The 24242-nt window shown below is 42.1% G+C and overlaps 1 protein-coding gene across 2 annotated transcripts in view; it reads left to right on the top strand.

Moving 5' to 3' along the window:
• The first annotated feature begins 11537 nt into the window (after nucleotides 1-11537).
• Nucleotides 11538-24242, top strand: part of EDAR (ectodysplasin A receptor) — a 73203-nt gene continuing 60498 nt past the window's right edge. Inside the window, exon 1 of one of the 2 annotated variants that reach the window (XM_074535901.1) lies at nucleotides 11538-11948. Coding sequence is in view for 1 of the 2 variants with exons in the window: in XM_074535900.1 (XP_074392001.1) it covers nucleotides 20830-20856 (27 nt within the window). In the remaining variant the exon portion in view is untranslated. Of the gene's footprint in view, nucleotides 11949-20758; nucleotides 20857-24242 lie in introns of those variants that run through there. The other variant, XM_074535900.1, reaches the window with a different exon arrangement.

Below are 24242 nucleotides of genomic sequence, written 5' to 3'. Positions count from 1 at the left end.
CAGTGACACCTCAGTTCTTCCTCTTTTGGCATTGAGTGCAGTCATTATCTGAATGACTTCCTTCATTGCAGTCTTCAGCACAGCTCTCTGCACCCCTTCCCAAGCCCTTGCACCTCCCTAGTCCCCCATCCCACAACAAGGACTTGCACCCAATGTCTTGTCCCCATGGCCCCTCCACTGCAATCTTGTTCAGTTTTTGTCTTGCTTCACAACTTCAGTTCCCAGTCTCACTATCCAGCTCCCAGTCCCAGTTTTTCTCTTCCTCCTTGAACTCCAAGTTTTCCTTACAAGGTTTTTCTCCTAATCTGCTTGGCATGCCTGCCCCTCGCCCACTCTGAATTCAAATAATTTTTTCTAGTCTTCCCAGGCACTGGCAAAGTTGTTGAAATTGCTGAGTGTGGTCTTCTAGGGCTTCTTATTACCCACCTGGAGAACAGGATTTGAAATGTGTTGGCCTGGAGGGGATGGAAATGCCTACTTTAGTATAAAGAAAGAGGGTAAAAAATGTGCAGGAGGACCAAAAAACCCAAGACCAAAGAAGGCTCCTAAGATTTTAATAAAATGAACAGACTGGGAGTGATTTGTAACTGAATTTAAAGAAGGAGAATGTAACTGCATTTAAAGAATGTTCCAAATATTCCTAGGAATCAAGAATCTCAAAATATGCCAGTCAATAACTGAGCCTAACAGCACTGCTGGAAGGAAAGTACAAGCTCCATCAAATCAGGAGATCACAAGCTGCAAAGGTAGATGTAGAAACCAAAGCTCACATTTCACAGGGTACTTTAAAGGATTAACTCAGAAATATTACAGTACAGTATTTAGTATTTTTATTCATGTGAAAGAGCAGAGAAAACTGCCTGCAGTGTTTACCAGGGTGCTTTTTTTTGCTTGCTCCCTTAGTGTGAATATAATATATAGATATGTTTAAATTAAATTATGTATTTGTGCATGCAAATCATGTTTCTTACACGTAGGCAGAAGTCTCCTCAGATGTTGCATGTGCAATTTAAGAAGCAGCTTTGAACATTTGGTCCTGTATTTGCCTGAAGGAAAGGAATTCAGTACATTAAGATTACATTCTTCTGTGCCCAACCTTAGCAGTTCATTGAGCATGTTGGGTCACTGACTCTGTAAGCATTTAAATTAACTTTTCTTAACAATTACAGTAATTAAGTCTCTCCTAAATTACAAATTAAGATCATCTGGATGCATTATAGAAGCAAAAGTGCTATTAGCAGGGGGGAGGAAAAAAGTTTATAAAGTCTTCCATTATTTGTATTTTTAGAGACAAGTTTGTGTTTTTACAGACCAGGCTGTGCTGTTGCTGTGAGTGTGTAGGGTGAGGCACATCTGCAGCACATCCTGGCCACTGTCTCTGTTCCTGCTGCTCTCCCAGCACTTTGCATAGTCTCTTCAGATATCTGAGGGTCTTTTTTAGGTGCAAAGTGCTGGTATTGCTGTGGCAAATGTATCTTCAATGTGAATGTATCTTCAAAGTGAATTCAATTTGTTTGGCTCCCATATCTTTCTGTGAAGGCACAAGCTCTTAAAGCATCCATGCAAACTGCCTGCACAGAGATGCTTTCCACTGTTGCTGAACAGGAGCTGCTCCAACAGTGGCTCACTCTGTGCCTGCTCAATGATGTCACCAAGGAGTCTTGCCAGCAATCAATACCTTGGGCCAGAGAACACACAGGAAAATGCTTCAGTTTAAAACAAAATCTTTGGCAGCTGCCAACACCTGGATCCATTTTTCTCTGTCTTCACCCTTTAGTTTAAAAGAAAAAATGAAGACGATGAAAACCTTTAACCAGCAAGCAGTGAAAATTCTTGGTAGAAGTCTCAGTGTAAGTGCCCAATTTAATTCAAGCCCAATGTACCAGGGGAGTACTTTGACTACTGTGTTGCTAGCTGTGCTGGAAAGGGAAACAAACACATATGTCTCTCACACACCTACATATGCCTTCTATCCTGAGGGTATTTTCCCAGGAATTAGAATTTTGAAATTATCTTGAAAAAAGCTTTGAATTTCTTCTGGGAAAGGATCCCAACCAGCTCAGCTGATACACTGTAGGAACTAAGGGCAAGGTAGAGAAGGTATGTGCTGGTCTGAGAGAAGCTATGAACTGCTTCAGCACAAACAGAACTGGGATTCTACCTCTGAGCAAGCACATGGCCTTACAGTTCACCTCTAAAATGGAAACAGGAATATTTGGAGAGCAGCTCACCAGTGGACAGTAGATGATATAGATGGTGCTGTCACCCTTGTCTCCTGACTACCTGCTAACATTGGGTCACCTGCACTTGGATGGAAGTATTACTGAAAGGCTGGGTTTGCTCTGTTTAACCAGCTGACAGTTTCAATTTATTATGTATTTTAAAGTATAGTAATACACCACAGTCATATATTTCAGGTGATATGAGACCATATTAAAATATTAATCAAATGTGCAAACCATCTCCATTCATGAAGGGAAGTAATCTGTAAAGGAAGAAGTTATAAACAAAATGGGAATTCATTGCACTGTGCTTGAAAAATGTGCTACTGGCAGGTATTTGAAAACACCCTGAATAATTCCTCTTAATACAAGCTTCCTGGATTAAAGATTAATTACATATATTAAGAGTAATAAAAGTGTAATTGACCTTTAGGGATGTGAATTTAAACTCTCTTGTCACTCTGGAGAAAGAGCTGACTGGTAGTGAATGGAATGGTTTATTCTACTAGACATAGAAATTTGTTTTGGTCAGACTCATGACCTAAGCCTTTTTGATTTTTTTTCACCACTTAAGTGACAAATTGTGACATCACTGTAGTTTTTTCTACCCCTACTTTTATGGTCCAAATTTCAATTAGATTTTGGTTTGAACCAAAGGTAAAATCACCAGCAATTTAAAAACCTCATTTTGCAAGATGTTTATAAACTCAATACCATTCATGCCCTGTTTATACTCTTCTATTAAATGAAGGTGATTATCATATATTTTGCATCAAAAAAACTTATGATGAACAACATTAAAACAAATGCTTAATACACTGTTCTAGTTACCCTTTTTAAGTGATTCCTCCAAGAATACTCCAGGGTTTTATACAATGTTTATACACAACAGAGGAAAACAGACTCCAAACTGAAAGCCTCCATTTCTATGCTAAAAGCAAGGTGTTTTCAGGCTCAGGACATGCTTCAAATATCTACAAATAATTCTTGCAAGTTAATTCACTTTTTAGGTGGCTAAACAGCTTTAGTATCCTGTAGCTATTTGAAGAGGAATCACTGCTGACTAAAGATTTCCCTTGCCTATATACCCATGACTGTAACAGTGAAATTTATGTTTTAATATGCTGGTGACTGCCCTTGCCTGGTGACAAAGCTTGCAATGGTCAAGTTTCAAATAACTTCTGAGGGATGGAGCCTGATCCATGAAAAGTGATTTGTGTGCAAACCAAGCGTAGGGAGTCACCAGCTGAATGTGACAGGCCTGGAGACTAGCTTTGTCTGACTGGCAGAGGTTATACAATCATAAAGCAGAATTAGACATCTGAGACTGAATTTAAGGACTTACTCAAATTACTTTGAAAGTACAAACTACAATGTGTTCATTTTGGTGAGGGGGTGGGGAGGGAGCACAGAGGGTAGCTTCTGTGAGAAGCTGCTAGAAGCTTCCACCATGACCATGAGCCAATCTTTAATGGCTCTGAAGATGGACACGCTTCTGGCCCAGTTAGATGGGTTGGTAACACCTCTGTGATGGCATATTTAAGAAAAACATCTAAACATCACACAGGCAGTTTTTTCCAAGGGTGGTGAGACACTGTGGCCGCTGCTACTGCGGCCTGTGTTGATGTACCACCATGGCCGCTGCCATCCCGGCCTGTGACAATGTGCCACCATGGCTGCTGCCATCCTGGCCTGTGGCAATGTGCCACCATGGCCGCTGCCATCCTGGCCTGTGGCGATGCACACCATGGCTGCTGCCACCGCAGCCTGCGGTGATCCTTGCCTGCCTGGCCACCCCTAGCCAGCTGCACCCTGGGCAGAAGGGCATGGACAGTGGCAGCAGCTTCTCCTTCCTGGCACCCTACATGAGAAGAGGTATTAAATATCACCAGCACCATGGCAGCCACCACTGACACAATGGTTGCAGGGCCACGTGGCCAGCAGTAGAAACACGGCAATTCCCTGACATGGAACTTAGACAAAAACATCTTGTAGGTGTTGTGAGATCCTGCAGGAATCTTTGAATTAGTGGAACCTGTTGGCAATGATAACTATGAGCAGCAGTTTTTCTGCTGGTCAGAAAAAATGAGGAAGTGAGAATGTATAAGGGAAAGCAACATGGCAGCACCAAGGTCTGTGGGAAAAAAAAGGGGGGGAGGAGGTGCTCCAAGAGTCGGAGCTGAGATTCCTGAGCAGGCTGTGATGAGGACTATGGTGAAACAAACTGTTCCCCTGTAGTGCATGAAGTCCATGGGGAATGCAGGGATCCACACGCAGCTTGTGTGAAAAGCATTCACACCAGAGCAGGGGGATGCCAGAGAAATCCGTGATCCAGTGGGAGACCTGAATCAAGAGAGAGGGCTCCTGCTTCCAAACTAGAACAGTCTATCCTTAGAGAACTGCACCCCATGGACGAGTGACCCATACCACAACAGTTTTGGAAGACTTTTTGCCTGTGGGAGGGACCCCACAGCACAACAGAGGAAAGATTCCTATCCCTGAGTGAACAGATGATCTCTGTTGTGATGAACTGGCCAAAACCCCTATGCCCTGTCTTCCTGTGCTGTCAGTGGGAAGGAGGGAGGTGCTGGGTGAAAAAAGGTGTTTTAAAGGCTTATTTAACTTCTCATTATCCTCTTCTGACTGTTAATAATAAATTAACCTTATGTCTTCTAATTTGAACCTCTTTTGCCCTTAGAGTGTTTTGGTCCCAGTCCTTACCTCAACTCATAAGCCCTTCATAATTTTTTTTCCTCTCCTCTGCCCAACTATATCAGAAGAGACTGACTGAATGACTTTTGCAGGCGCCTGACATTTGGTCAATATCAAACCACAACATACCCTATTCTGTTTGGTTACATGCTGTGCTGTGCTGTGCTTTTTACTAGACTTTGCTTCCTCTGCTGCAACATCTAAACAAAAGTAAAGGCAAAGAGATGCAAGAGATGAAATATTTGAACACTTCAGGCAGCCAGTGCTGCTGTGGAAACTCCAAGGCTCCCTGCCTCATTACCCTGCTCCCCAATAGATGCACAATACAGGCCTGACAGAGTGATGCAATTTCTGACTGCCACTGAAGCCACTGCAAGTCCATCCCCCAGAATATATCAAGTACTGTATATTGGGATACAGACTGAAATATCAGTCCTGACGCATTTGAAATCAAACATCTGAAATTAATTGGCATATTTGGTTATCATTACTCCTATGTCTTCCTCCCTATTCTACGATATCAGGTTAACACCACCTGTTTTAGAGAGAAGTTGTTTTTATTGATACAATCAATATTGCTCATAAAGCTCGGAAGAATACTGAGTGTTTTACACGAGCCATCCATAGTACTCAGCAACTTCCATAAGAAAGTTATATGTGTAGCAGGGTTTGCTATTGTGTCATTAATAAGGCTCCTGCTTACACTTTGCATAAGGAAGAAAAGAAGGACGGTTCTAATGTACACTGACTGGGGAGGGTGAACGGCCAATGTCTGGGGACTGAAACTGCAGAGGCAAGTCCCTGTGGATTCTGGCTTTACCATGTTAATTCTGGTCTCCTACTGAGTCCCCCTCTTCCCTTTGCAGTCATACATGTGGATATGAGGCTGTCCAGCCATGGATATACATATGGATGCAAGAAACTTGCAAATTTTAGTTTCAGATGTCAAAAGAAAAAACCTCAAAAAAAAACAAAGCACTGAAAAAATAAAAACCAGCCTTTAAAATTATGCTTACCTTTGGTCATTCCCAGTGTTCTCCCTCTCTTCCTCTGTAAGATTTCCCTCATCTTGTTCTTCTCACTAATCTTCATAACTTTCTTCTCCTTTTATGCTACTGTTTCAATACTTCTAGCCTGTCATTGTCCCATTCTTTTCTTTGTTCCCTCAAACCTAACCATTGCCCTATGTTTTCCTCTCTTCCTTTCCTTCTTTTGCCTCCTCCTTCCTCTCACATTCTTTTTCTTCCCAGCTTTTGCATTTTTCTTGTATACAGGGATGAGTCATTACAAGCATAGGAGATTTCTCTTCCTTGCAGATTAGCACTAAATGCCAATAACACTAACAAGAAATAATTTCAGGGGAAAAAGTTTTTTCCATTTCCACAATGTTGGAGCACATTCACTGTAAGAAGAAAGTTTCGGTAATTTAATGATTCACTTTTCATTGTAAAATTGCAAATAGTGATATTCAGAGATGCATAACTCTCAGATTAGTCCATATAGTAGCAAAAAGCAAATTATAAATTTTACTTTCTCCAAAATTTACATCCTTAAGTCAAAATCTGTGTTATGATGAAGTCTCCTGATGGAAGCCATTGATAAATATTAGCATAGGCAAAATTTCCAGTACTGTTGTTGCCTCTGACAACAACAATTTGATATCAAAGAGAGACACAGATAAAATTGGACTGTTTTCAAAAGGTAGAGAAAATCCAAGGTCAGCTTGGAACAGAACATTAACATGTGTGTAAGTATGCATAATTTACATTGAATATACTCATATGTTAAGTGCTCCCCTAAAATTTAGGGGTTTAAAGAAACTTTCTGACATTGGCATCTTCTGTGCAGGATGATTTCAGCAGAGAAAATCTGAAATCAAATAAGATAGGCAAGAATATTGAAGATGGAAGAAATCCCTCCTAGTACTGAAAAGGTTTGGAATAAAAATGACAAATCTGGAAGCATCAGAGATTAATGGTTTTTAATACCCATAGTTCTCTCTCCTCTCCAAATAATAAAACCTCACAAAATGTGAGCCAGTTTTAGATATAACAATAGGGTAATAAAAGAAAACAGCAGTTTGACGAATGTCTTAACTCTAGAATATACATCAAGAAATAAAGCTAAGTGAAAATATATGGAAAGACATTGGTAAAGAAAGTAATTTTACAACAGTAAGTACAGAAATGTCAATAAAGAGAGAAGGTCAGCATATATGCAAAAGTGAAATAATACAATACAAAGCAATACATGCAAACAAAAATGTTGCAGAGAATGAAGGTACAAATGTATACTCAAATATAATGTAACACAGTAAACATCCACTGACCACTGGTTTAAAATGCTGTATCTAAAGTCTAGATCAAGAGTTTGAGCTACTGGCTGTCTTAGAATCCAGGGTTTTTATAAAATGAATAGTAAAACTCTGGGAGACATTTGTGATGCATGAAGAGTACTTCTGATACCACAGTGTATCTCAAGCATCCCGTATTCCATTTGTTCCTGGCCCTTCAGTTTAACTCTTTCCTAGCTTCCTCTCTTCCCTCGGCTTTTCAGATATTTGAGAAGGGTTTGTGCTTGGATCCATCCTCCTGTGCTCTCCAAAGCCTGCTTGAGTTCATGAACGACTGGGAAGAAAACATCATATAACAAATAAGGAGTTCTTTCTCAGCAGCAAGGGAAAGGGTATTTTCATTTGCTTTTGTTTTAATTACTTCTGCAGTATTTGTCATGAGTTCTTCCTTTTAGGAAAGGAGTCATGATTAATATATTTGTTAACTACACACATTCTAGAAGGCACAGAAATACATTGCTAATTATTTGAAATATTTATTGCAAACTCAAGGGCATGGTTACTGTGGGTGTTTGAGATAAGCTAATTGCTTTGCAATTTTCAGAACTAGGTTCTTGTGAACTAAGTTCTCGTAAAAGACGTAATTCTGAAAACCAGATATATATTTAAATGGGCTAGCTTGAAACAGTGTACCTGAAGATTTGGAAGAAGTTCTCCAAATGCTATGTAGGGTTTTGTGACTTGGTAAGCAGTTTCAGTTCCCAGATAAGTGTAAGGCTGGGGGCTTGCAATGAGTCAGCTGAAGAAGTGAGTCAATTAAGCCTGAAGAATCACTGAAAGATGCCATTTGAAAGAAACCAAACTTTTCTGGCTGTAAGGAACCTTTATTGGTCTAGTCTCTACATAAACCAGCACCCATGTGTGTTTTCTCTGGCCTAATACAACTCAGGGTGGCATCTGAAAGCAGTGCTATGGGTCTTGGACAGATAGAACCAGTGAAGGCCAACCCCAAGGACATAGAAAGTGTTGAGGGAGAAAGGCTGAGGGCAGTGGTAGCTGTTGCAATAAATCTGACTGAGATAACTGGGTGGGTTTTGAAGGAAAGGAGCAGGGTTAGAAGCCCTGGATGAGTATGATCATGTGTAGTCATCGGTCTAACACCAGTGACTCCTGCTTTTGAAATAGTCAGGATGCTAATGGGAGCCCTTTGCAGGTGTATGCTGGTTATTTTGTAATTTTGTATTTCGGGAAATAAATGTAAGCTCTGGGAAAGGGGCCCTTTATCAAGCACACCTCCAGAAGTGTTGGCTTTTCATTCCTAGGAGGCTCTGCTCAATTATTTAATTTTCCTTCTTACAGTATCTTTCTCAGCCCTTAGTGTTGCAATAAAATGAATGTCACTTCTGTGAGACAATGGAGGTCTTTAGACAGCTGAAGTTTTGTTATAAACCAGACAATTTTCCACCACAAAAGGAGAAGGTATCTCCAATGGGGATGATGCTTTCTCCTTCTCCTCATGTACCACCTCTGGATGCCAGTGTCTTATGCTGCAGTGGGGCAGGGGGATACCAGCCCTGCAGAAAAGGGAGACAGAAAATGCAAAAGGGAGAGCTCCATCAGCTTTACTTAGCAGCAGCAAGAACACACACCAGGCAAACACTGTCTTAGGTATGCAGTACAGGCACTTCTCATGTCATTCTACCTCTCCCATGACTTGAGGGAAGACACAGGCCCTTTGGAAAAACTTAAGAAATATTGCAGTGACATGCTCCGCCCTTGGGCTGCCTCTGGTGGGAATAAAGGCAGGGTGGGAGGGTGATAATGTGACAACAGATATTCTTGTGCCATATAGACCTCCATTCTGATAGAAAAGGTAAGCAGTAAGAAACCTCACAAGTTCATAGGTTCATCATGGCTCATTCCTCCTTTCCTTTCTTTTGGCTGCATATACTTATTTTGTCACTGCATGTCCCCTCATTCCAGCTGGGCACTCAGTGCAGGAATTTCTCATGTCAGAGAGGGTGGGTGGGTGACATATGGATGTCATAGGGGCTGAAAGGGGTAGTTAATCTTTTCAGTCTGTTACCTGATGCCAGGAATCAATGTGGCAACTTAAAAAGCACACTGTCATCTTGGTGGCTCTTTGACAAAAGTAGCTCTTCTTCTTTCATATTTACTTTTCCACTGTGGCTGGGTCAGCAAAATACGAGTTTCTCTTTTTCACACAGTGTCTTTGCAGAGCAGCTTCTCTGGGCCAGATGTCAGCCCTGATAGGATGTGGACCTCAAAACCAAACCATGAGGAGTTCACTGAGAGGCAGGACCTTAGGCAACCATATTGCATTGTGAATTTTCCCTTGGCACAGCCTAGCTGCCTTGAAGACTGGGACAAACAGAAGAATGAAAATTAATCTAATTTTGCTCAAAAATATAAACCATAAAATTCTCCAGTGCCTCTCAGACCCACAATGATAAACCATCCACAGAAAAACATCTTGCTCCAGAAGTACTGGAACTAATGAATCCTGATTTCCTACAGATTTGTGTTCTGTGGGTTGACTGACTTGTGTGGTCTAAGAAGATGTATGCTTTTTGGGTGGCTGGAGAATGTGTGAGGTCTCTCTCTGCATGGATTTGTTGCTTTCTCATAAGGTGTGTTCACAGTATGCTTTCTCCAAATCCAGGCAATAGATTTGGGATGACTGTCTTTAGCCAGCTGCTTATTGTTAGAGGCTTCTGAGAATGTATCTTTATTGGCCAGTAGATTCAAATGCTATTTGAAGGAAACACAAACATTGTATAAGCCTTGCTTCCACAATGGAGGGCAATGGGGATAAACAGCTATTGTTCTCCCTCTGCCCTCTGCTCCACACTATCCTCTGTCTTTCCTAGTCCTGCTGCCTTTGTCTCTTCTCAGGAATGGATACACCCTGTAGGCTATAGGGAAGCAACATCTTTCCTGGTTTATTCCATCTTTTCCAGTGAACCTGCCCTGATACTACCACCTTCATCCTAGTCTCTCCTATAACTATGTTTCAGAAAAGAACTAGGTTCAGGAACAATTCACATGCTGCTAAGAGAAGTGATCCCTGTGGAAGGTCAGACAGGCTTTGCCATGTTGTAGTGATATCAGCCAAAATCTGTTCTCTGCAGGTAAGAAAGAAGCAACTTGCTGTGTAGTCCACGGTCAGCTTTTGACAGCTGGAACCATTGTATTGAATATGTTTCTTAATAAAATGAAAAAATGCCCAATTATATTTTAATGTTGATTCACATATTGAGTTTGGTAGGTGTTAGATAAGAACCAAAGCACCCCTGCTTTCAATGCATGCCTTTGCCCAGTGGGATGGTGACTGTAAGGTCAGCTGCAGAGTGACAAGAACAACACACACCAATGCACACTTAAGAATCTTGTATCCAGCAAGGCTGAAAGATCTCATTTGAAAAGTATTTTCCACTGGTCAAGCACTGTCAGTTTTCCATACTACATATTGGATGCTCAAAAAAGATGTAGTGTTGATATGTTTCTCCTTTATGACCTCTGAATTAAGTGCTCTAACTCATCTCAAGCCACTTGCAGGTGGGCTGGGTGTTTTAAATTTAGTTTATTTTCACTTCAGTGATAAATAATGCTATCTGAGTAGGTTATTTCACATTTTCTGATTTTTAGGAACACTGTCTTTGCAGAAAGGCTGGCAATTTCCAAGGCTAGTTGACAACCAGAATTTGCCACCTTTAGAAAGCACAACTGTATAAGAATAACTCAGGTTTACTTGGGAATAAAAGAATCAATAGTTCAGAAAGGTACCTATGACATTTTCAATTTGTAAATCGTCTAGGTTATTCTTTAGAATTTTCTAGAAGCAACAGGGAGCTATTTGTGCTCCTGAGGAACCAGTGATTCCTGAAGTCTCCCATGCTATCCGTTTCTGGTAAGAGTCCTACGGGAAGTCCAGGGAGTCTCCAAAACTTACACTGCAAAATAGGAAACTGAGGCAGGCTTCAGAGGAGCCGCCCCAAATTATCTGAAAATCAGGTATTCCTGCAGGATAGTTTGATTTTGCCATAGCAACATTCACTAAATTGAACCAGTTCAGTCATCAAACTTCCCCCTCACGTCTGCTCTCAGGAGCTCCCCAGAAGCATTCCCCGGCACCCCAGGCTCTGGCTCCCCTTCTCCCGGCCAAACCAGATAAACCCTTCTGTTCCCAGCCAAACCCGAGCTCGGCGGCAGCGGGCATGGGCTCGGGACTCCTCCTCATCCTGCGGGGCTCCTCTAGGTGGGGCAGGCGAGTTTTCGCACAGAGCGGAGCCCGCTCCGGCGCCCGAGGCTCTGCCGAACTTCCAGCGGAGAGCGAGGGAAGGAGAAGTTGCGAGCGGACCGCGGGGCCGGGGGCTGACGGCTCCGAGGTGTTTGGGCTCGCTGGGACACAGCTGGGGACATTCATGACAAACTCTGCGAGGGGAGGAGACGCGCGCTGGCACCTGTGACAGCCCGAGCGAGCGGGATCCTGCGCCCTGTGCCTGCCGGAGCGGCTGCGGGCATCCCACTCTCTGTGCCCGCCGGAGCAACTGCGGGCATCCCTCTCTGTGTGCCCGCCGGAGCAGCTGCGGGCATCCCGCTCTCTGTGCCCGTCGGAGCCACTGCGGGCATCCCGCACTCTGTGCCCGCCGGAGCAGCCCTTCTCCGGGCATCGGAGGCCGTGAGCCCGTCTGTGCAAGGTAGGCTCCCGTCGAGTTCGTCGGCTGCCTCTCCCCAGAGCCAGCGTGCCTCTGGTACAGGATCCACACTGTCACGGGGATGTCGCTGGATACCGTGTTGGGTTTAAGCTTCGTTTGAAAGAGGTTTACCATCCAGAGAGTTTCTCTGCTGCTAGCACAGGACTAAAGAACCACTTTTTTTCTGTGATTTCTAGGAAGTAGCTGCAGTTCCTGGTAGTACCTTTGGTTAGAAGTTAGTTTCTTCACACAGAATGCGTGGTAGACTTTTTTATTATTAGAAGTACTGATGTTCTGACTGGCTTCTATACTCTAGAGGATCCAGTGTGTTTTTTATTTCAATACAAGTATAAATTTCTCCAGAAAATAGTGGAATTGCTCTTTCGAGTTTTGTTTTAACATTGCAAACTAATTTGCATATATTTTTTACACTGCTGCTATACTTTTGAAGTCCCAACCACTGCTGTAAAATATCACAGTACTGATAATGTTGTGGCTGACTGCATACACATGTGAATACGTGTTCATATCATTCTGATTTTGATTTTCCCTGCTTCCATAATCTCATTGTGAAAGGGTACTGTGAGACTGAGGTCCAGAGAGGAAAGCAGACCCACACTGAGAAGTACCTGGGCAGAGTGGTGTGGCATACCTGCTCCAGGCACAGGACTCTGTAGCCATATGTGGTGCCAAAGTAGCTTTGAAATGCCCAGCCATGCCTGGGGGAGCAGAGAACTCCTCTGGGGCTGCAGAACCTGCTCCAATGGTGAAGTGGCCTCTGTGAACCTTGCAGACTGAAAGATTGTCATTTGTACTGAGCTGGGTGGTTTTAGCTGCTGCTGCTGCCACAGCTAGAGCGCTGATACTGTGTATTAGTGAAAGTGCAGCTAGACACTGGTATGCCTAAGAGAAAAGGTGTTTTCATTTTTACAACTAGTGAAGCTTTAGATATTATATGAAAGAGCAATGGATGGCACTTAGGATCTGTCCCCCATGGTGTGAGATAGCACAACAATGCCAAGGTGCTTAGTGACCAGCACCTCCTTGGGGTACCAGCCCAAACCTCCCTACATGCCTCAAAGTACAAGGAAATCTTTCACAATTTTGGCTGTTTCTCATTGAGTAGACAAGGCCAATGGCCATGCTGGCCCTCCTGTACAGCAGAGGTGGGAGTTGATGTCGTGTGCTGCAGTTTCGAATGATAGGTCTTAAAATGTTCTGGGCAAATGGTGGAAATCTCTGGCAGCTCTGTGGGAAAAATCGTGTGAGATTGCAAGTTTAAAAAGGAAATTATGTGACTGCAAAGCAGGGTCAAACCCAATGACTATTATCAGGATTACTCAGTTCTTTGTTCCTCTCACTCAGAAATGCCTAAGTTGTACAAAGTGAAAAGAAAGAAAGTTTGGGTATCCTCTATTGAAGACCAGCACTAATAAGAAATTAACTGATAAATTGAAAAACACAAGAACTGTCAAATAAAGGAAATATATTCAGCAGCAGCAAGTTGGCTCCACACTACTCAGTGGGAACAACTCCTCCTTCAGGTAACCTCCTGTGAACCCATTTTCACTGGAGATCATTGACAATGGTGAAAATGTTACCAGAGCTTAGCCCAGCTAGTTTGGTTGGTAGGGCACAGCGTAGCTGTGTTCTGTTTGCAATAATGTAGTCTGACCACAAGAAAGAGCTCAGATGAGAATGTGCCCAGAAAAAGCCAGCAGGCTTTTTTTTTTGTAGTACATAGATAGCTTTTGCAGAAAACCACTGGCATAAATAGACTGATTTTTCTCTATTGCAGCTAGATGAAAAACATGTGATGTTTTAATTTTTCACATAGGATTGTGAGATGGTAATTTTCAAGGCATCATACTGAATTGTGTGCCATGGAAATCATCTCACTGAAAATGTTGGACTGAACGCAGTTTTACCATAGCATTGTTAAGAATTCCTCTGAAAATTACTTCACGTGGAACGTTCCAACTTTATGTGCTAAGGTGGCATTTCTTGGAAGACTGAAATATTTTAATGGAGTTTAAAGTTTCTAACCGAACCCATATAGCTGTGCTAGATAAATGATCCAAGTCTCAGTTTTCAAGAAATAGCAGCATAAGCTTTTGAAGATCAGATTAATATTAAGATAATGTTTTTCTCATGTTGTCATCAATGGAGGAATTCCCCTCTAATATCATCCACAGAGTTGTTTCCTTTAACCATGCTAGGATGCAACTGGGTCTCAGATCATATCTGTGCTACTTCTCTTTTCAGCTAAAAGGTAGATAAATTGCAATGTGAACTACTGCCTATAGCAGAATAACCAGAGAGGTGCCAGCATGGCCCCACCCTACATGAGTCATTGGTGTGAAGCTGAGTGCAGACTAGCCTTTCCATTCACTCCTGTAAAATGTTTCTAATTTCTCCTTCTGATTATTCTGAAACCAGAATACTGCCTTCTGGTACCCTCCTGGCTCTCAAGACCCAGTATATATTTTATGATGCAATAGAAGGTAACAGGTACCCCTTTTTACTCAACAGGTCCTGAAGTAGCAGCTTTTGTTGCAGAAAACCCTTCTTTCCTAACATGTAGAAAAGTTTTGGCTGGTGTATCAATAGGTCAGGGAGGTATTTGCAAAAACAGAGACACTTTCTTGCCATGTATATTCCAAGAAGGTAAGTCCCTGTAAAGAATTAGATTATTACTGAACAAGGACAGAATTGTGATGTGTAAAACTATCCACCTTAGCCAAGTGTAACTGACCTCTGCCAATGGTCACTTTATGGACCGAGTGTTCAACTATACTTGTCCCAGAAAACTAAGAACCTTCATACAGCAAAGACTAGAACATACAAATATTATTTGGAGGCCAAGTAACTTGCTGTTCCTTTGATTTATCACTCATCCAATTCTACTACAAATGGATAAGATTCTGGGCCGATGCAGTCAATGGCAGAACTGCCACAAGGGTGGTGTGCTCAGCTCTTGCTGGCACAAGAATTATATTATATTTGAATTATATTAACTTTGCACACATTTCTTCTGACTTGACGTAGATCAGCTTTTTCAGTTTCTTTCCACTGGGGAAATCAGAACAAAAGTAGAGAGGACGTTATTTCCAAATTCAGAAGGAGTCCATTAGAAACAAAAGAATAAAAGATAAACAAAAATGACTTTAAAAGCATTATCTGCTATTGTCTTATGAAGAAGTTAAAGCTTTGCCAGTGGATTTTCAAATCTCTGAGGAGATGGAGCCAGAGCCACATCCTCCTGATCTGACGCAAGCAAGTGCTAGTTTTGAAATGTCAGAAGTGTCATTCTGTGAAGTTAAGCCACAATGCTTGAACTGAATCACTCACCATGAATCTAGCAACAGGTTTTACATTGCCACATTACCATAATGTCTGACCATCTGCAGTGCAAAATCAATAGCTAAGTCCCTGGTGGATTTCACAGAATTTCTGGCATTCTTTTTTAGACTCTGTTCTGGAGAGCTGAGATGATTTTTTTTTTATTTGGTGCCTTAAATTTTTCCTGTTTGCTTTTTGGGAGGAGATGGCTGGTAAGAGTTTATGTAGCAGAAGGGACTGCCAGAGCTGTATAAGTTTTATAGCAGAAAGACTTTTTGAGGAGGTTGATGTTGTCCCATTCCCTGTCCCACAAGCAACCTCTCCAGCAGTTGGTGGTATCTCAGCTGATCTTTGCTTTACTTGTTGTGCATAGGAAGCTAGGAGGGTCTCAATGGCCTGACTATCCAGGGTCCTGCCCTGATAATAAAATGTGCATGGTATACTGCGTTTTGAGAATGTTACTTTGATACAATCAATGGCTATGGGTGAATTGGGGAGAAAAAGCAAAAGAGTTCAGAAAACTTAATTTGATTATATTTGCAGCATCCTGAATGTTGATGGACTGAGAGACCCTTTTTATCTTCAAGATCAATCTAGCTTCTACCCTTCAGCATCCAGCTCCTCCCAACCAATCCTCAGTGAAATACCTGCTCCTTACTGGAGCCAGGCATAGAAAAATCCATTACTTCCAGTTTTTTCTGTCTTTGTCTCTGCTGTGCAAGTGCTGATGAATGCACATTCCCTGAAGATCATCTCAATGAGCCTCTGGTTCTTTGGGCTTTGCAGCCAGGAATGATATGGTGCTGCAAAACTTAGCTGCATCCAAGTCCAAACCAGCTCTTGAGTAAGAAGGAACCCAGGAATAATTCACTTTTTCCCTACTCCACATGCATATGAAGACTAGGCCTTATCCTCTGTACAGCAACATAACAGCCTGGGGACCAAAGCAGAAACATATGGACAAATAATGAGAGAGCTTTAATTCTGACAGTGCATCCATCTCTTCCTCTGGATATATCACAAACAAAAACTACTGAAGTGCCAGTTAAGCAGCACACAATTATTTGCAGATTGTCAGAATTCTGTGTTTCATTTGAAGCAAGAACCATTTTATTAGTTCAGGATTAGATATTTGTAATTATCCAGGCTAGAAGGATGCATTCCTAGGACGTGCTCCATTCTTCTTTTGGAACTCTATACGCATTCCACTTCTTGGAAGAAGGACCAGGGAGGGAAAAAGATCTGTACAGTAATTGCTGATAAATTGAGGCTTTTTAGAACTTGGTTTCTGTCACTGAAAAGAAGAAGACTAAAAGACCCTGTATATAGCTATCACACATCTTTGAAGAGAAACACTGGGACTGCAAAAATATGAGGAACAGATGATATCAAAGGCTAAAATAGAGAGAGTCTATTAAAATACCTGGTGCTGGTTTATAGCCTGCATAGTTCCAAACTATGAAACTGACGACATCCTCAAACATCAAGGACTTCAATTTACCTCTTATAACAAAGCAAAACTTGAAATTACCATCCTTAAGCAACATTTTTCTTCCTATTGGAGTCCACAAAAACCAGAAAGGCTGGGGACATGTTCTCTTTTTGTCACTCGGGATTTTGCCGTTTCTTCTCTCGGTGGGCAGCTGTGACAATGTGTCCCCTGAGCTGGGCACATTTGTACTTACAAACATAGGAAAGAATGATCTGTGGGCTGCCACCCATACAGTGCTACGTGACAGGGGCCAAGTGAAGCAGCAGCACCTTCAACTGGCCACCCCCTTTCTGTCTGAGCGTTTACCACCTGCACAGCAGGCATGGCTCAATGGCTTGTGGGCTCACCTCCAAGCCATGGCAGTTTATGGGCTGGCGTGAAGTCTGGCAGTCTGAAGCTGGTTTCACGAAGCATCCAGTTTTGCCAGCTGCAGGAGGGTAATAATTTCCAAGAGAGGGACAGAGCGCACAGCTGAGGGCAGTAACTATCTCAGCTGTCACCATTTATTCCATCACCAAGTCTGAGTGTCAACACCCTCCAAGAGAGACAAAAGTAAAACTGAGTATCCAGGCACTGTGGGGCACAGATTTATTTCATTAAATTCAAATACTTCTCTGTGATGAGTCTTGTCTCTTTAAATTTTCCATACAGAAAAAGCATGTGCTAATATATTGCCAGTTGGAGGGGTATATTTTCTGTGCATGTGTAAATCCAGTTGGTTTCTTTGGGGAGTAAAATACAAAGGAAAAAGCCATTGTTCTTGTCTTGCTTTCAATTTTCAAAAATTGCCAGTTCTTATAAGCAGACCAAAACAGATAACAGATGGTACTGGCTAGCAACAAGGAAATCTAAATGCAAATATTTTATGGTATAGGAAGAACATCTCTGATGTGGTAGGGTTATGTTTTTTATCATGGTTTCTAACCAGTTGTGAGAAAAATCCATTACTAGCACTTTGTCGTATTTAACTGGATGTGAAAGGTGCAAATGATTCAGCTGCTGACCAAATTATATAATGGTAATAAATTAAAAAAACCAACCAAAAAAACCCCAACCTGATAAAATTAATGTAAAGGGACTCGGTATACTTGCCAATAAAGCCAACAGGAGACCCTGTCATGTCAGCAGATATCCAACCTGCCGGTCAAATTCTGATTTTCTTGCAGGATCCCCATGTGCACAGGCTACACTGCAAAAGAGAATTAAAGGGTGCTTGTCTGTGAGTGCTTTCCTGGCTCAAGTGATCAGTCAGTGGTTTTCACAGACAACAAAATCAGGCACCAGGCAGGGTCTCAGAGAAAGCAGCAGGTCCAGCATGTCAGCCTTACAGGTGCCTTGCACCCCTGCGCTCCCAGACCTGGGTATGTTCTCAATGACCAAGGAGCCACAGCTGGGCTGAACTACAGGAGTGTGCCCAGTATAGTGCAGGTCTCCCAGAGGTTGCATAAGCTGTTTCTAATTTAGCTTTGGTGGAAGTCAGACTAAACAAACAAATGGGTACCTCTGCTGAAAATATCTATGCATGGGGAAATACCAGGAGCAACTTTGAGGAGGCAGTGAGTGGTGCCCTTGGGGGTACAGCACATGGGAAAGGCACTTCCACATGTAGATGAGACATCTGCTTGCAGCTTGATGAGTGCACGTATTTTCCACTCACTCCTGCCCACAATGTCACCTCTACCTCCACTTTTAAATTGCAGCCTCCACAGCAGGGAAAGGCACCACAGGTTTTTTTTAAAACTCCACCAAATTCACTTTCCAACCAAGTGTGAAACTCCTCTTATAGCAAATGAGTATCAGATCCAAACCCTAGAATGATCCCTAGTAGGGATCTGAGCAGCTGGGAAGTTGAGGTCTAATGTCTTCGTTGGGTGAGATTCCAATTAAATGCCTTTTTTTCCTGCAGAAATGGGTGCTTGCCAAATCTCTGGTGTAACATAGAACACTTGCTTCTTGTGCTGCAGAGCTCAAAGATATCAGACCTTCTATGTACAGCAGCAGACAAATGCACTCAAAATGACAAAGCAATTTCTCATATTTACTCTGTCTCTACCCCCAGTGCCTGTAGAGGCAGATCCATGGCACTGAGCACAGTCTTACCTTGTTGGTAGAAGGATGTGGTTAAATGCTCCTTGAATTTCTTTTACCAGAAAATGAGTCTGTTGATGTGGTGCCAGTCAAACACTGACAGAAATTGAGAGAGCTGTGAAGCTCACTTGTTCATTGATGCTCCACTCGTAAGTTATGTGCCTTACTAAGTTACTTTGCTGGTAAAATACCTTTTTCCTAGCCCTTTGCCCATTTAACACTGAACTATGCCTATAGAGAGCATCAGAGCATCATGAGTTTTCTTCATCATATGTATAAAATTCGATTTCTCTTTGTTCAAGTAAAGTTGTCATTGAGTTCACTGAGGTTTGCCCATGCAAGGAGCAAAAGCTCTGTCCCCTTGGGATTGCACAAGCCATTTTCTAGTAATTTGTCTGCTCAGGTGACAGATTTCCTTATTATAGCACTGAAAACAGGAACTTCACAGTCTTCTAACAGAAATGACTTTATGTATTTTATGAAACTGAGCCAAAGGCACTGCTCTTGTCAGCTGGAGTTGGTGGCTGTTTGGTTGGTCTGGACATGAGAATTATCTACTTCCCCTTCCTCTGTTTTTGTTAATGAAGGCTTTATACCTGACTAAAATACATAGCTGTGTTTTTCCCTTCAGGTCATGTTATCGGAAGCTTTGAGTTGGGGGTGGGAGTAAAAAAGTTCACTTACTAAGTAAGATTAAAGAAATTAAAGGCTAAGGCTTGTATTTAATTTTCCCTTGTAGATATAATTTTTCATGCAGTGACAGCATCAGAACCTTTTCAAGTTTTATAGCTATTTCACATTTGGCAGAAACAACAGGAAACCATCTGTAGCAAAGCAGGACTGTTGTAAGCATAATATTCAGTAATGAAAAAAAAGATTAAAAGAAAACACTGTTATCTTTATGTGATAGCTTTGAAGGGGCAAAGAGCATTTGCTACTAACTTCATAAAAATTTTCTAGATGAGTCAGCCATGGAAAAAAATTATTATTTCAGCAGAAGGAATAAATCCAATAAGAAATTTGACTTTTGGTTTCTTGTTGAGATTTCCATGATGACTGTAAAGATGCTTGTGGTGAGGAAACTTTATGTGCCTGTTTTCTGTAAATCTTAACTTACAATGGTGGAGCTTATAAGCACCCACAGAACTTCAAATAGTCACATTGTCCCACAAAAGGCAAGCAAGCTCTTCATGCTCTTAAGCTTTAACTCCAGGCCTGAAAGCCTTTTCTAGACCAGGGAAATAAAAATAAATTGTGGAGGTTTAGACAGCTTGTACTGTCCTCTGTTCCCATCTGACAGGATGTGTTCGTTCTTGCTTTACTGTGATTTCTATGCTGGAAAGGGGACTCCCAGACTGGAAAAGTGTATTCTCGTTGCTTGCAGGTAAAAAATACTTTTTGCTGAAACTTTTTTTGTTAATTGAGGCGTCTCATCCCAAGGCTGCACTAAATACCTCTGAAGACTATGGTCAGTCCTGTAAAGCTGTTACGTTGCAAATATCCTTGTCAGAATGTCCATTTAAGAAAGGGAAAGAACAGTTTTTTCAGGTGTGTTCTAAAATTTAGCCTGGGCTAAACCTGTCTGTAATTTCTTTGTCACTGACCGTGTTTCACATTTTCATAATCAGAGCTAGTTCTAAGATAGCATTTCACCATGCAAAAGTCAAAATGTGTCAGGGAACTGCAATATCTTGTTGTTATTAATGTCTTAAATTATAGCTAGACACCCTGTTTTTCCAGTTTTCGAGGCAAGTTATGAAGGCTTTTTTTTTTTTTAGCGCTGAGCTGATGAGACATTAAAGGTTTCTTTTTCAAATAGTTTGGCTGTTGGGTTGCTCCTTTCACTCACACCTGCCCCTTGACTTAGAAATTGTCTCCGCCTCTTCTGCATCAAACACTGAATTTACATAGGCACAAAGAAAGTGCGGAAGGCCAACAGCTCGCACCGTCGTTAAGATAAGAATGCAGGAAGAACAAAGCAGCACAATGGTAAGAGAAATCTAACAATACCCTGCCTCGCTGCGAGTCTGACTAACCAGGGCTTTCCCACAGGAGGGAACGGTGCTGAGGATACCGCAGGATCAGCAGATGCATGCAGGGCTGCTGGCAGTGACTAAGGCAGCAACAGAGAGGGAGTCGAAGTTCTAGACATGAGTCAGGTTTTGAACTTGTTGTGGTTTGTAGCGGCTCGAAAGGCTTTGTATGGCATCACTGCAAGAGTCTGTGACTGCAAAGTGATGGGCTTACAGCTGGTAGAGCCACTGGCTGCTTTGGAAGGGAGTGCTTTCAACAAAACCCTCTAGTTGAGCTCAACATCCACAGCACAGCCTTGGCATTATTTTAACGCCTTTACAAAAGTGCTCTGGCTTATTAATTCAGTAAGATCTTGCTAATTATGCAAGCCTCCCTGGAGAATTTCAGAGATGCCCATAAGAAGCATAATAAAATTATTTCTTAAAATATATGTGACAAAAATAAGACAAAAGCAGTGGAATGATACATGCGTTTAGCAGCTAAAGTAAAAAAAAAATTTCTGTATGCATGCCTTTTTTTCTGGAGTTCTAAAATGCAGAAGGAAAGAAAATGAGAGGAAAGCATGATGTCTGGATTTGTTTTGTTTCTTCAGAACTTTCTGTTCGTGCCATTTTAAAACAGTTTGGCATAAAGATTTGAGTGGGAAGACTTGAGAGGCTGCCTCAGTCCTGATGTTGTCAGTGGTTTTGCCATTTATTTTAACAAAATGTTGATGTACTTTTATATGCTGTTGCCTGTGCCTATGTCAGAAATTGATTAAAATTTAAAGGTGCAATTCCTGCACAAGCTGCTGAAACTGTATGAGTTTAATCAAAATGAGTGAAAGACATCTGCTTTTCCCCTTGCACAGCCAAGTGCAAAGACATTGCTAACAGCTCAAGTTTCCCAGAAATACATGCAGAAGCTGCTCTCTGTAGTATTTTCCCTACCATTACTAATTCTAGATGGATTAATCTAACAAGAGGTGCACACAGACCTTTGCTTATCTTCATAGGTATGTTGACTTTCTCAGAACAAATGCAAACTCATAAACAATTCTGCTCAACTCTGCAATATTTTTCATCTGGAGTTTTTATGCTTTTTTGTATATATAGATAAAACACTTTTCCTTTATCACAGAAGAGCAATTAGTGCTGGGTGTGTGAAAAGTGCACAGAATAACAGGCACTCTCAGAGTCTTTGATTCAGCAGCACTCTGAAGTGAGAAGCAGACACTTTCTGTTAGATCATCTTCAAGGACTTAATCCCAAGGAGGAACTTGGATGCATAGCAGACAAGTCACTTCACATGCTAAGTCTGAAACTTAGATACTGAGAAATCTTGCTTGCCTCCTCTTCACCGCAGAGGTGCCTACATACCTCAACACCCACGTTTGCATCCAGTGAGTTCCTTGCATGCCTGAACGTGTGCTTCTGGACATGCTTTACCTGGCTTGGCCTGTGCTGGGTGAACAGACCCACATGCCACACTTCAAGTCCTCCCACTGAGCATGGTCACACTGTTACACGCTCAGGGAGCTCAGGTGGACTCAATGTGTCTCTCAGCCTTTAGAGACTTTAGCTGTTTTACGCACAGCAGTGTCCCCAGCCCCAGCTCTTCTACATTCCAAAAGGGGTGTCTGCCTGTCTATTCCTTTTGCTTTTAAAACTGTAAAATTTTCCTAGGTATAAGTGACAATTTGGAGAGCAAAAGAAAAATAATGCTGCCACATGGTGGCTAGGGTGTCCATACACACCTGCCAAAGTGTGTGGAGATGTAGGCTCTGGGTAATAATATATCTAAATTTAGCTCGGAGTAAGAACTGTAGCCCAGTTTCCAAACCCTGACCCAGGTGGTGCCCCAGTCACTAGGTTTGGAAGTCATGTGAGTGAGTGAAAAAGAGACAAAAACTGTCTCATGCAAAACAGAAAAGCTGCAAGAGGAGGGAGCTGGACAAACCCAAGAGAGCCTGCATAGCCACGCTGCCTGACCAGGGGCTCTGAACAGCTCCCTCTCTATGGAGCCCACCCAGCCGGCTCCCAGCCACTCACAGGGAAGATTTACAAAACTGTGTTCAAACAAAGGAGGATCCTGGCAGGTGGAGATGTTTGGCCTTGTGTTGCCCTGTAGATGATGAGGGTATTAAGTGCAAATATATGAAGCAGTGGTAGGAAATGTTCCATAGGCTGGAATTTGAGGTGAGTCTGGAGGACTGTATGGCCAAGCCTTGTCAGGTTTCTAAGCCCTGCCAGGGTCATGTTCAAGGCATTTTTAAGTTTTCTGTTTTGAGGTGTCTCTTCCCAGACTCTGGCTGTAGTGAGGATGCTGCCACCTTCTGTGTCTGCTGTGCAGCACTGAGTCCATTATGGCACTGTTCCTGCTGTGAATCTGGCCTGATCCCCAGTGAAGTAGGAAACTTTCCTGGGAAAAATGCTGGACATTAGTCCAGGCTAGTTAAAGTCAAAGACAGCTAAGAGGCAAATAGCTCCACAAACACTAGCAAGCATGAAGAATGATTTCTGATTTTCAGTGTCTTGTGGCCAGTAGCAGCTCCAGATGAAGCTCTTCTCACTGGGACATTTGCAAAGACGTTGCTGCCATGTGCATTTGTCAGTGGCTCACAAGGCACCCTTGTCACATGTTGTAGTGCACCATAAAACCTCTGGGGTGCCCAGGGAAAAGGAACAAAGGAACTGGGGATGCACAGTTAAGTTGTGGAAGTGTGTGGGAAATTGCTTCATGGCCACACAAAGGCCATTTGCTTTGGAATCCACTTAAAGTTTGGGTAAATACACCCAGTTAAAAAAAAAAAAAAAACAAAACCACAAAGTAGCCCTGCTGCAAATATCCAATAACCCCATAGCTTTGGCACTCTCTTGAGATGCAGGTGTTGGAAATTCAGCTCCCTGATCCAAATTAAACAGAGGGAGTATTTGATGTTGTCCCATTTTGCTCAAAGTGTGTCATACACCTGCACCAATAAATTGATCTGTGGAAACCATATACTCCTCTGAAATGAGCTAACCATACCCTGTAATCAAGCCTTTAGTCCTTATTAAAGTTATGAGAATACATTTTAATCTGTTAAAGAACAATTATTCAGGGTGCAAGCAGAGAACACAGCAGAAGTTTAGGAGAAAGATGTTGCAGGGCAGACTTCAGTGAAGGGGTAATAGGTGGTATCAATGTGGTCATCTTAGGTTTGTATTTCCAGACTTTTGAGTGGCTTTGAAGTTTAAATGTTCTAGCATTTTCTGAAGACTGACATTTGTATTGTAAACTAATTGTTTTTATTTCAGAAACTGCTGACTGAGCTAATATACCTTTCTGTTAGTAGGCATGCTGGCCTCAGCCAGCTGCTG

This window comes from Zonotrichia albicollis, chromosome 2 (genome assembly GCF_047830755.1).
Source record: "Zonotrichia albicollis isolate bZonAlb1 chromosome 2, bZonAlb1.hap1, whole genome shotgun sequence".
Taxonomy (NCBI): Eukaryota; Metazoa; Chordata; class Aves; order Passeriformes; family Passerellidae; genus Zonotrichia; species Zonotrichia albicollis.
This window is presented reverse-complemented; position numbering and strand designations above follow the sequence as displayed.